The sequence below is a fragment of the Babylonia areolata genome, chromosome 22 (genome assembly GCF_041734735.1).
Source record: "Babylonia areolata isolate BAREFJ2019XMU chromosome 22, ASM4173473v1, whole genome shotgun sequence".
Classification (NCBI taxonomy): Eukaryota; Metazoa; Mollusca; class Gastropoda; order Neogastropoda; family Buccinidae; genus Babylonia; species Babylonia areolata.
Genome location: NC_134897.1, coordinates 33,752,642 through 33,765,507, shown reverse-complemented (window position 1 = coordinate 33,765,507; position 12,866 = coordinate 33,752,642). Strand labels below are relative to the sequence as shown.

Below are 12,866 nucleotides of genomic sequence, written 5' to 3'. Positions count from 1 at the left end.
GAATAATAAATGAATGAACAGATATGATACGAAACACATGTTTTTGTACATGTGCATGCAGATATTTAAATACGACAGGACGGACGTGTAAAAAACCCCCCACTATTTCTTCAGTCTGTCGAAAAGTTTGAATTGTGTTCTTTGCCTGGAATAATAAAAATACTTCAAATGCAGGCTAACACACACAAAAAAAAGGATGGAAGAAGGAAAGAAAAAAAGAAAGATAAAGTCGTTGTTCATATATTTGTTCAAATAATCATTAAACATCCCTTGAATGGTGCATGTCTTTTTTGTTGCGATGTTTCTTTGTCTATTCTTTTGCCAACACCCGCTCCTCCTCCCCCTTCCACCCCTCGCAGCCCCCAGAAGGTTTTGTTTTTCTACACAAAGCAATCAAATATTTTATGCCTAGATATTGGTGTAAACAAATCTTTATTCAGCAAGCATGTTATGCATGTACACCGTAAAGTCAGCGAAGCAACAACAAGCGAACAGCGTATATCGTGCTGTGGAATGTGATTTTTTTTCGTTGGTTACTTTTGACGGCTGGTGATCGTTACACAAATGCATGTACGTTGAAATACACGTTTTCCAATTATATGTAAATGATAGTCATTGCAGTCATTGTTTCCTTGCAGTGACTGTCATTTATATGCCTAGATATTAATCAGTGCAGCCATCTACCTGTCCCATTAACTCACTCAGTACGGCCAGTCCTCTCTTCTCCTCTACACAGACCCCTCGGATGTCCAGTGGGTGTCTGAATGACCCAACCTTTAGCTTCCGTCGTCAGAATTGTGGTATTCTTTGTCAACATTCACCTCTTCAGTATAAGAGCCTTCCGCTTGCAATATTTTGATGATGGTAATTGGGCTGAAACGCTGTTAATGTAGTCTCTTTCGCCGTTCGTATGGAGAGAGTTAAACAGAAGCGTTCCAAATGATTTTAACAAATGATTGTTCTTTTTTTGCTGAAGGTTTTTGTTTCTCAGTCATTTTTCGCATATCGGGGTTTGTTGGGCTTGTCTCGTTGGTTTGTTCACACTGTGTTTAGTGCCACGGTTCGGGTTTGCTGTGCAAGTTTTTGTTTATTGTTTGTTTATTTGTTGTTGTTTTTCTCCCGGCACGCGCCCATCATGCTCAAAGACAAAGCGGTGAGTTAGAGAGAGAGAGAGAGTTTATTTGTCAATGTTAACAAAAAAAAAAAAAAAAAAAAAAAAAAAAAAAAAAAAAAAAGAAAAGAAAAAAAGCAAAAGAAAAAAAAAGCACAGCATCATCTCCGTCGTGGAGAATTCCCTTTCACTCACCTTAACCACATGTCACTGCATATTACACACAAGTCGCACGACTGAAACTGACTGACATACTCTTTGCCAAGGAACGTACGCGCTCTTAGAAATCTGAAACACTATTCTTTGTACACGGCACCAATGACCAAAATAACATGCTACCTACTCTCAAACAATTACATACGGATGAATAAATGTGCGTGTGTGTGTGTGTGTGTGTGTGTGTGTGTGTGTGTGAGAGAGAGAGAGAGAGAGAGAGAGAGAGAGAGAGAGAGAAACGTGTGTGTGTGTGTGTGTGTGTGTGTGTGTGTGTGTGTGTGAAATAAAGAGAGAGCATGTCCAGCCTGTCACTGGAATCAATTTGATGGAACGAATAACACGACAGTGCTTTGAATATAATTATGTTAAAAGTTAGTGGAACAAGGAAAATTAAAAGATCTTTTTTTTCTCTTTTTTTTTAAACAAAACAACAAAAGATAAGCAGAAGAGTGATCTAAATATGTGCTAAAAGTGGAATGATGAGAATTTGAAAAAAGAAATTCACATTGAAAATATAAACAAAAACAAAAACGAAAAATAAACAGGAGGAAAAAAAGAAGTTAAGCGAAAGAGAGGATGGACAGAAGAAAGGATGAATATCAGAGAGTTAAGTTTTTTCCTTCTCAATAATGTATTAAAAACCAAAACCAAAAACTGCAATGTATCCGCGGGAGGATTAACGAGAGTAATCGTTACCCGCAGTCGGTAGTACACTGTGAAGGAACTGGGCGTCGTTCAGGTGGTTTTGAGTGACAGATAATATATTCACAGTTTATGCACAAGGACAGCTGACAGGCGCGGTTTTCTAACGCCTTTAGGTGTGAAACCAGTTCTGATTGGACAGTATTTGTGCATAGAAAATGAGATCACGTGCAAAGCTCCGCCTAGCGAGGCCTGGGATTTAGCCAATGAAACAGCGGCTTAGATGACGGGTCTGTTTGCCCTTTCCCATTGTAACCGTCAGCTAATACGGCGGGCTAGATTGTATGCAAGTGTGTGGTTCCAAGCAAGCTGTTCACACGGATTTTTTTCCTCTCTCAAGTTCTGTTCATACAGGCTTATGTTGTCGTAGTTTGAACGAAAGTGAAGCTACCAGTTTGAGTTGCTTTCTTCGGATTCGTAGCCTAGATTAGCAGTCGTGGTTCCAAGAGAGTTTGAGACGAAAAATTGCTGTCTGGGTTTTCAGTAGCCTAAACCTCCCTCACTCTCTCCAGCCCACTCACACCAACTTGACCCCGACATCTTCCATGATGGCTGCGGCTCGGAGCCGCTTTTTACTTGTGCGCTCGAAAGCTGTGTGTTGAAGAATATTGTGGTCAGTTTTCGGCATTTTTGTGTAAAACTTGCTCAGGACTCGAAGGATTCTACATTTGTGGTTGGATTGTATCAGTTTACCTTCGACATCATGTATCCGAACAGACACCCGGTGAGTACTATATAGTCAAATAATTATTCATTTTGTTTGTATTTTGTCTCCGCTGTTTCACTTCGAAGCAAATTCATGCTTGAACAAACACGAAACAGAGGCCATAAAGCTTCGAGAAGTATACTTTTTGTGGGCCTAACACTAACAGCGGTCTGCCTTTTTTTTCTCCTTGCGTTGAGTCGGCTTCGTCAGTCCGGAGTCCTCGCTTCTTTGTTTGACTGTCATGAAAGAACGATCGGTTTCGAAAAGCAAGGTTCCTTCTTACCCTCGCGAAACCGCTGGGATATGTTAAGGGCATATTACTGTGCATTTGTGGTGTAGGATGTCGTAGGTGGTTTGAAATGACGGGTTGTGAAGGGGGGAAAAAGAGCACGAGCTTCGGGCCCGAGTCTCGCACTCGCTGGTGTAGCCGCCATAATACAGCAAGGGTGGCCGCTTCAAGGGAAGGAAGAAAGGGAGGTAATAGACAAGAAATAAGGAGCGTGCAGATCAAGAGCTCGGTTTCTTTCCCCAAACCTCACTACTGTCAGTCTTGTTCAAATCCACGTCCATGTTGTTGTGTGTGTGTTTTCATGAAAAAAAAAGAAGATAAAAAGCAATAAAGAACATAAAGTAAGAGAGAGAAAGAACGGGAAGGAGGGGGGATAGACAAGATCGTGCACGGAAAGTGTTCACCACCCCCATTTCCACTCACCTTCTCCCGCGCGCGCAGTTTCGCGCAGACTGGCTCGGTGACACGAGTGAGGTGCGCTCACACACACGCACACACACGCTCTGTCTCTCACAGACACACACACACACACACACTCACTCACTCACTCTCTCACTCTAACACCGCAGGCACTCTTACACCACACACACACACACACACACTCACTCACTCTCTCACTCACTCACTCACTCACTCACTCACACACACACACACACACACACACACACACACACACACACACACTCTCTCTCTCTCTCTCTCTCTCTCTCACTCACATGTATTTTTATTCACACATTTTTATACACACACACACACACACTAACACAGAGTAGAGAAATTAAGGCAATAAAGTACATGATGCAGCTGAATGCTTTATTGTTAGATTCAGCAACGACATTACATTGAACACTTTTGTGGTGAGTATAATTCTAGCAATCACATAATACATTTTGACAATATCAAGATATTGCCTGATATTGCAGATTTTGCTGAACATTTGTCATTATTGTTTGCAGTTAGGGATCCCCCCCACCCCTACCACCCCCTTCCCACAATCATATTATTTATCCAGTTAGGGATCCCCCCACCCCCCACCCCCCACCCCGCCCCCTTCCCACCATCTCATGTTATTGATCATGTTCCGTACTACTTCCTGCATGTTTTGTCAACAATTTATTTTATTAATTCATTATTTTTAAACTCTTACTGCACATTGTGCTTGCACACACACATACATGTTCACACACCCACACCAATTCATCATCAGCCCCCCTTTTGAATTCTGTTCCACCACCACCCATTTTTTTATCCAGTATCACAAAGTGGAAAGTTGTGAAACTAAGATTGCATAAACTCCCCCTGCCACTTCCCCCAGCCCCATGTCCCACCCATCCTGCAATGTATCTCATTATCAGACACCTCCCCACCCCTCTAAAAACAACCCGCCCAAAAAACAAGCAGCAAACAAATAAACAACCAAAAAAAAAAAAAAAAGCAAAAACAAAAACAGATTGTTATAAATTTTTGGATTACATTAGTAACCTTGTAGTGATCATGTGGGTGGATGCTGAAAGCAATGGATTAACCGACATGAAACTGAGATCGAGTTTAAGTGAATACATAATTATTATAAAATGAACAAGTGTTGGTTCAGGAAAACCTGAGGATGGAGTTTAATGTCACATTGATGACGGTTCCTCCCCTGTGTGACAGGGCCCACCCCCACCTCAGCCAGGACAGCCCTTCAAGTTCACTGTGGCCGAGTCATGTGACCGCATCAAGGAGGAGTTCAGCTTCCTGCAGGCCCAGTATCACAGGTGAGCCTCCCCCCGCCCGCCTCCCCTGCCCCCCAACCACTGTTCTGAATGCTTAGCTGCTCCTTTTTGTGTTTTCTCTGTTTTATACTTTTCTGTGTATGTTGCTATGGTATTCCTTTTACTTGCTGAATTAGGATCTCTCTAGCAGACTGGGTTAAAATAGTACTCTGTTTGCTGGTTGGCATCCGTCAGTCTCAGGAGACTATGGAGTTGTGCTCTTGGTGATGTTTCTGGCGCAACATTGGTTGTGAGTTGTCAGGCCGATTCGAGAATGGCAGTCTCACTCTTTCGTCTTGCGCAGATGAAGTCTGTAACTGGTCTATGATTTGGGCCTTCTGTAGCCACTAGACTAGTCCGATGATATTTATTATATCATTTCAAGATTTGAAAAAAAACAAAAACAAAAAAAAACAACAACAAAAAAACACAAATCTGGCTTCGGTTCTTGTTGATGCCACTTTCTCAGTTTTCTTAAAGTTTTTATATTGAATTGGAAAAGAGTGCTCCTAAAACACTGAAAGCCCATAGATGTGGACATTGTGCATGTACCCATTTGCAGGCTATCAGGTTATTGACACAAGTAATAAATGTGATTTTAGGTGAATTATTGAAACGCAAAATGATTGTGCACTAATTGGCATCAGTCATGTAAACAAGGGGAGAGGTCATGAAGAAGAAGATATAATAAAGGGAAGGAGGTGGAGAGGAAAAGGAGAATGCAGAATATTCAGTTAAATTTTATAAATTTGTGTGCCATCATCAACTACTGAACAAGTAACAAAGCCCAACATATAAATGTGTTACCACTTTATATATGTAACATTTGATGTGTTTGAACTAATTACACATTACTGCCTGATGATAAATTCTCTCTTAAATATACTTGTGTGAAGTCCTGTGTTTATTTTATGAAATTGAACATTTTGAAATTTATTGAATTTGGCATTGCTTACCAGTACATGTCCAACTGCTGTTCTTGTGTTGATTACAGTTGGTGAAAGGAGAGGGGGGTGGGGATAGAGGGTTGGGGGAGGAGGCAGGGGGGTGGGGGGTAAGCTTTGAAGCTGACTAAAACCACTGGACGAACAAAACAAGACTAGTCCCAAGCCTTGTGAAGCGGAGCACCAAGGCCAAAGTGCTTGTGTCAATGTTATACCTGCAGGCTGGTTACCTTGTTTTGGCTGCTGGCATTCCTTACCTTTCCACTGCTTTGTCTCAGGTAGTGGGAGATCAGGCAGAGTCTCAAGTTTGTCCCCTCCCTGCCCCCCACCACCTTTTCCTGCACAGTTTGCTTGCTATCTTCAAATCTTTTAGTGTTTTGTCATTTTCTGTCTCTTCCCTCTTCGGGAATCTTGGACCAAGTCATTTGAACACAAGAGTCATCATCATTGCCAGAGTGGTGATCTTCTCTTTTTTTTTTCTTCCTTCTCTTCCTCCACCCTGGCTTCTGCCCCCTCCCCTCCACTACCCCTCATTACCAGCACAACATGATTGCATGTAATCCCATTCCCTTTTCAGTCTGGCTTTAATGCCAGACATTTTTCATCCTGGGCTGTTCCACCTATTGGCCTAGCACTGGCCACCCACTCACCAGGGAGCCCTGAGGGCCAGGGCAAACAGGAGAGCCCCTGTTTAGGCTGAGGTGTGGTCTGGACCTCTTCCTTCCCCACCCACCACCGTCACCCTCTAGCCACTGGGCCAGATTTGGCCCCCTGGGGCATACATGTTTTGTTTTTGTTCTGGCCATGTCTTGAAACACAACACAGACCAACAGAGTTTGGAACTTTCATCAGCAAATGCCCATGATTTCATTTCAGTCAAGAATGACAGGGGGTGTGAATTACTTGCAGAACTTTAAATATTTTTTTTTTCCAATTGGTTGGAAGTTATAAATTATATGAAATGAATTGCTTATTTTACATGTATGTATTGTGCAGCAGAATAGTGCTCTGTTTAAAAAGAATTTTAAAAGCAAATGATTCATGTTCTGCAAGTTGTCTTTTTATTTTGTGTTGTTTTTTTCTTATAATTTATCTATCGATATAATTAACTTTATTGTAAAGAATTTGTGCATGCACATGTTTCGAGTGCTCACTTTCTCTGAGAGAGAGAGGAGAGAGAGAGAGAGAGAGAGACTCCATGAGGGTAGATTTGGGATGTATGGATACACTTGTGAGTTTTACATATTACAGGAGGGGGGGGGGGAACGGAAAAAAAACATGGCAGACTAAAATACATACTTATATACCTGGCACTGTGGCAGGGGCAGATTTAGCACTTGGTGGTTCTGTCCAAGTCTCCTTGGCAAGTTTTTCTTACAGCTCCACAGAAGTAGTGAGGAAAACGAGTGGGGGCTGGAACCCACCTCCACACACCCACCCACCCTTCTCGATTAAAACTACCTCGCTTGGCTGCTGTTTTGGGGGATTAAAAACGTTATTAACGCTCAACGCTTGAGTGACTGGCTTGGCTTAATCAGGCTCAGGAAGCAAAGGAATAAGGTGGAGGGATGAGGTGGGTGCGGGGAGGGGGGGGGCGTGGAGGAGGGGAAGGAGTGAAGCAGAGGGGGTGAATTGGATTAGTGGGAGAAGGGTTGGAGGTAGGGGGGGGTGGAGGGGTGAGTGGTGAACCTATGCCTGTCCTATGCCATGGTTGAGCAGTTAGCTGGGGTCCCTTCATGGCTGACTGAGGCTCAAGTGACTAATGGATCCCTCTCCATGTTGGTGGGAAGGGGGGTGGGGGGGGGGGGGGGGTGAGGGGGGGGGAGGAAAGAGAGGAGGGATCAGGAGAGGGAGAGGGGTGTTTACACACCCTCTCCAGGATGGCATTAGTGCCCTGAGGATTGTTTGCTTTGGTGGAGATAGAGCCTCAGAGATTGTTGAAGATTGTCTTCAGGATTGCCTCAGCCCTCAGAAAAGAACCTTCCAGGTGTGTGTGTGTGTGTGTGTGTGTGTGTGTGTGTGTGCTTGGACAGTGAAAGATTTGTGTCTTCTGTGTGGTCTGTGTCAACAGTGTAGTGTGAAGGGTATGGGGTGGGGTGGGGCTCAATACTCAAGACAATATATACCATTAAGGCCTTTGGGGGGGTCGCACAGTGGGAGAGTGAGAGTATTATAATAGGTCCACCTTCCCCCTTTCTTGAAATGTACTGTTTTTGGCTGAAGTTTTGTCATCAGCTAGATATTGGTACCATACTTTTTTTTCTTATATTTTTTTTTAATTATTGTAGAATCCACTTCATTTTGTGATCATGTGGGAAAAAAAAGGGTTCAGGTATGTTGACAGTTTGGTATGGTATCTAGACAAGTACAAGTGTACTTAAAAAAACAAAAAAACAAAAACCAAAACCTGATCACTCAAAGTAAAGCATTATGCAAGCACGCACACCAGATTATTGGCTGTGATAAGGCAAAGCTTGATTTAAAAGAGAAAAAAGAGAAAAAAAGCTGCTTAAATTCATGTTAATTTTTTCCCCATACATCTTTGATTGATTAACCTCATTAACAATTTAAAGCCAGTTGGTTTTCATAAATTTAATTTATCCATTCACACATACAATTATGACTGAATTAGAATAGATTTTGCATATTTTAATTCAAATAAATTATGAATACAGAATAGATCAGTGTTTCATTGGGGTGACTTCTCTTACCCAGGTAGATCATCATCTGATGATGATGAGCTGTGCGTTGATGACTCAGTAAATTCATGATGGAGAATGTGGAAGGTGGAATGGAAGAGATGAGGCTGTATGATAATATTATATATATTGATTAATGTATGTATACATATTTTGTTGGTAGTTTAAAAGTTCACAGCATGGAAGGGGTAATCAGTTATCTTATCTCTTCAATCTTCATATTCCCCCCAAGCTCCATCTCCGACGACTCCCCAAGTTGAGGGACTAATGATGATGATGATGATTACGTTAACTTATAATGTGAAGTGTGTGGGGCTTTTTTGTTTGTTTGGGCATCGTGCTATGCCACCTGTTTTCCATCCCCACTACGACCAACTTCCTGCCTCCAAACAGAAACTGGCAATGAATGAATGACTATTCCCCCAACTTACACTAGTATAAATAATGTATGCATCCACACATGTATGCATGCACTCTCTCAAAGTCTCTCTTCCTCCCTCTCTCATACACTCATCAAACTCTGCCCTTTTGGATGTGGTACCACACTCACACTCGCATTGTACACACACACACACACACACACACACACACACACATTATATTCTAACATAGGCATCTTCTTGTATATATACTTCTCAAACAGAAGAACATATATGTAACAACTTTTATAATTTTTTTTTTTTAAGTGGCCTATTTGGGGAAATTGAAATGTTTGCAGATTTAGACTGAAGACCTTCATGTCATAATAACTAGATATATGAGTTATTTTAGACATTGCATAGTTGAGAGATTTGCAATACAAAATTAGATGACATTCTTGTCTGAGTCAAAACAAAAGAGGCAAACCCAGACATATCAATCAAAAAAGGTTTTGGCTAGAAGTAGAACTACATTATTTAGGGGGGTGGGGAGGTGGGGGAGGAATCTCTGTCAGCCTTTCTTGTGCTGCAAAGAGAGAAGAAGAAAAAGTTGACAGGAGTGGAGAAAGGAGGTGGTTTGGAGAAGAGGCGCAGGCTTTCTTGTCGATACAGTTAGATTCAGGTCATTCTAAAGATAGACCTGTCATTGTGTGATAAATTTATCTTGATCTCAGTAGGTGAATTGATGTCTGAGTACCACACCTTATCTCATAATAGATGGAACGCTGTCAGACACAGTTTTAAGGAGTAATGTTCAGGTGCTGATATATATTGATAACTTACTAAGAAAAGTTGAAACCTCAATAACAGTACACTGTATGATAGCTTGCACCATGTTAGTTGCATACAGACATCAAAAGTAGCCCTGAAGGTGTGATTTCTCTTGCTTATAATTAGGACAGAAGAAGGGGATTCCAATTTTCATCAAAACCTTTCAGCCATTTATATACATGTACGTATGTGGAAGAAGTGGATTATGTTTTCTGAAGCTGTTTACTTTGTGAATTTTGACACACAGACTAAAATATATATATATATATATATATATATATATATATATATATATATATTATATATAATATTTTCACTAATCATTTGGACACTAAGCTGATTAACTCGTAACTGGGTGAATGACTGTCACCTCTTGCAAACAGAAACAGATGCAAAATGGAGAATGGGTGTGGTTTTTGCTAATGCAGTAAACTAGCTTGAACATCTTCAGGATCTGGGCATTAATTGATTTGTGTAATATTGAATAATATGAATTCAGGAGGGGGAGAGAGGAGGGAGGGGGGCTGGGGGGGGAGCAAAAATGTGAATATATTTTGCCCAGTTGTAAGAGTGAGCTATCAGTATCACATTCTCATGAGTTAGACTGCTTTGGTCAGTTAACTACCGTCTACTTGATTTTTGTTTGGAAATTTTGAAAAGAACATTGAAAACAGACCGAACACAATGTGATTAATAGATTATCATCATGCATTGGTTTCAGAATGTTGGGTCTATCAGCAATGGTTCCACACATTAAGACTTTTTTAATTTATTTATTTTTTTACCAAAATAATCATTTAATGATCCCATTTCTGTCTAGATTTATAAAAAGAAAAAAATTTGTAAAGACAAAGAGTACTCTGAGTTAAAAAATAATTATTTAAAAACTCTGGAAAGCATAACCACAATGCACACACTTAAAAAAGAACAACTTGCCCATGTATGTAAAAGTGCAAGTGCAGGGTTGATACATTCAGTTCAGTCAGTGTGAATGTGGCGAAGCTTTGATTAGACTGAAGTCATAATATTCAATCTGATATACTATACTCTATAGCATGTATACTTTGCAATATATGTAAAATGTAAATGTATGTTGAAATTCAAGTCATGACAAAATTCTAACGACAGAATGTCCTTTCACTTGTTTCAGTTTGGGTTTTTTTTATTTTTATTTTTTTTTTTTAATTTATTTTTTTTTAATAGTTTTTTTTTATATTAAGTCCCTTTTTCCTGTGAAGTGCCAGCATCTTGTTCTACTGCTGTAGTCTTACAAACTGCAGCACTAGGTTTTTAATGTAGACACATATATATCATACATTCAGCCTCTCTTCATTGATAGATCTGAGAATTGAGACATGTTTGAAGTATTGCTTGCTTTTCTTCACCTGCTGTGAAGCAGAGTGCAGCCAGTCTACCCAGTCCACATCCCCACCCCCCCACCCCCACCCCACCAACCCCTATCCTGTGTTTGGGGTGTGCCCTGGGGTATGTGCTATCACCGCCTTTATCACAGTGCCACACAGATGGATGGGCTCTGGTTTTTCCCTGGTCTGATTACAGGGGGGGATAGCTGCAGGCTTTATTGCTGTCACCTTATCCCCCTGCCTGTCTTCTGTGGCTGGGCTGAGGCTGATAGGATGGGGGAAGGATATGGGGGGGCGAGGGGGTTGGGGGGGGGGGGTAGACTGTGATAATGTTGATTTTTTTCCCTCCTTGTTGCATGCCAGGCAGAGTGAATAACAACTCCCTGTGTGTGTGTGTGTGTGTGTGTGTTTGTGTGTGAAAGCAGATTTCAGATTAAATGCATGTGATGTAGGGTATTTCATGACACAGCCTTGTGTGGTCGTACCTGCATGGCCTTCATCTTGTGTATTTGTGTGTGCGTGTGCGTGTGCGCACGCGCGTGTGCGTGTGTCCAGTATATCACATGATTGAATCATTGATTTCAAAGTACAAGTATGAAAGAGGACTGACATGAAAATGTACATGTTATATATATATATATATGCACACATCACATGTGCATGCATGTTAGCATGGCTTTGTGTGTCAGCATCAGTGCTATCAAAGTATCATGCATTGTTTTCATTCCATTGGTTGTGTTAAAAAAGCAGTATTGTATTTCTACACAGCTGCTACTGAATTTTATTGTTTTGTTTTTTTTATATTTTTTTTTTTATAGCAAACATACAATAAGAATGATCCATTGATACTGTGATAGTGTGACACAAACACAAACTTGAAGGTTCTGCATAATGTATCATTTTATAGCATACATGTGTGTGCTGAGTGAATGCTCCAGACTGTGAATGTATACTACTTCAGTATGTGTAAAGTCACAAGGAGGGGCTTCACAGTTTGTGCAGCTCAGTGCATCAAGTGTAGTTGATCATCAGTCTTTCAGCCAGAATGTGTTATGATTAGTTTTGGTGGTGGCAAGAGTAGTAGTAATGTAACGCTTTTGACTCTTGTCGGGATGACGAGTGAGTGAACGAAGCAGGGTCCGTCTCTTGTTGGAGTACTAGGTCCTCCAGTGTGAATGAAGACGTACCCTGGATGCACACAGCCATCCACATTATATTGCAGGAATAGAAAAGGAGGCCACTGTCAGTAGAGATCTAGGTATATATTATATACAAAGATAACACACTGGGTAAGCTGATTCTGTGGAGTTGAATGAGTGTGCTGACTGACAATATCTCATGGATGATGATTGAAATGTGTTACAAAGTTGCCATTTTGAGGGTTGTCTGCTTCCAGTTTGAAGATGGAGTGTGAGAAGTTAGCCCAAGAAAAGACGGAAGCACAGAGGCATTATGTTATGGTGAGTACTAAGTAGCTGTTTGTTTCACCCATAAAATGAAAAACAGCTAATTAATCTCTTTGTGTGCATGTATTATTGTATACCTACATTAACATATATATATATATGTATATACATATATATGTATTGTGTGTATTATATCCCATTTCAAAATAAGTAGTGTTACTTATCCACAGAACTTATCGGTAAAGTAAGCTTGCAGAATGCTTCAATATGTTCCCCCCCCCCCCCCCCCCCCCATCTGTTTTGTTACAGCTTACACTAAGTGCCACTGCCAGTATCAGAGTATGTTCACTTTATATGAGAAAGAGTTCACTAATTTATGATTGTACATGTATGCGTTTTTTCTTTTATATTTTATCTTTCATTATATTGATTTTTTTTTTGCCTTTGCTGTTGGTCCTGATGACCTTGTTTTTGTCTTTGTTATA

At 40.8% G+C, this 12,866-nt stretch overlaps 1 protein-coding gene across 3 annotated transcripts in view; it reads left to right on the top strand.

Annotated features, from left to right (window-relative positions):
- Nucleotides 1-2,303: 2,303 nt before the first annotated feature.
- LOC143297479 (transducin-like enhancer protein 4) overlaps nucleotides 2,304-12,866 on the top strand; it is a 52,566-nt gene continuing 42,003 nt past the window's right edge. For all 3 annotated transcript variants that reach the window (XM_076609876.1, XM_076609877.1, XM_076609875.1), the window contains exons 1-3: nucleotides 2,304-2,753; nucleotides 4,678-4,781; nucleotides 12,372-12,435. In XM_076609876.1, coding sequence (XP_076465991.1) covers nucleotides 2,733-2,753; nucleotides 4,678-4,781; nucleotides 12,372-12,435 — 189 coding nt within the window. In that variant the 5' untranslated portion in view covers nucleotides 2,304-2,732. The remainder of the gene's footprint in view (nucleotides 2,754-4,677; nucleotides 4,782-12,371; nucleotides 12,436-12,866) is intronic.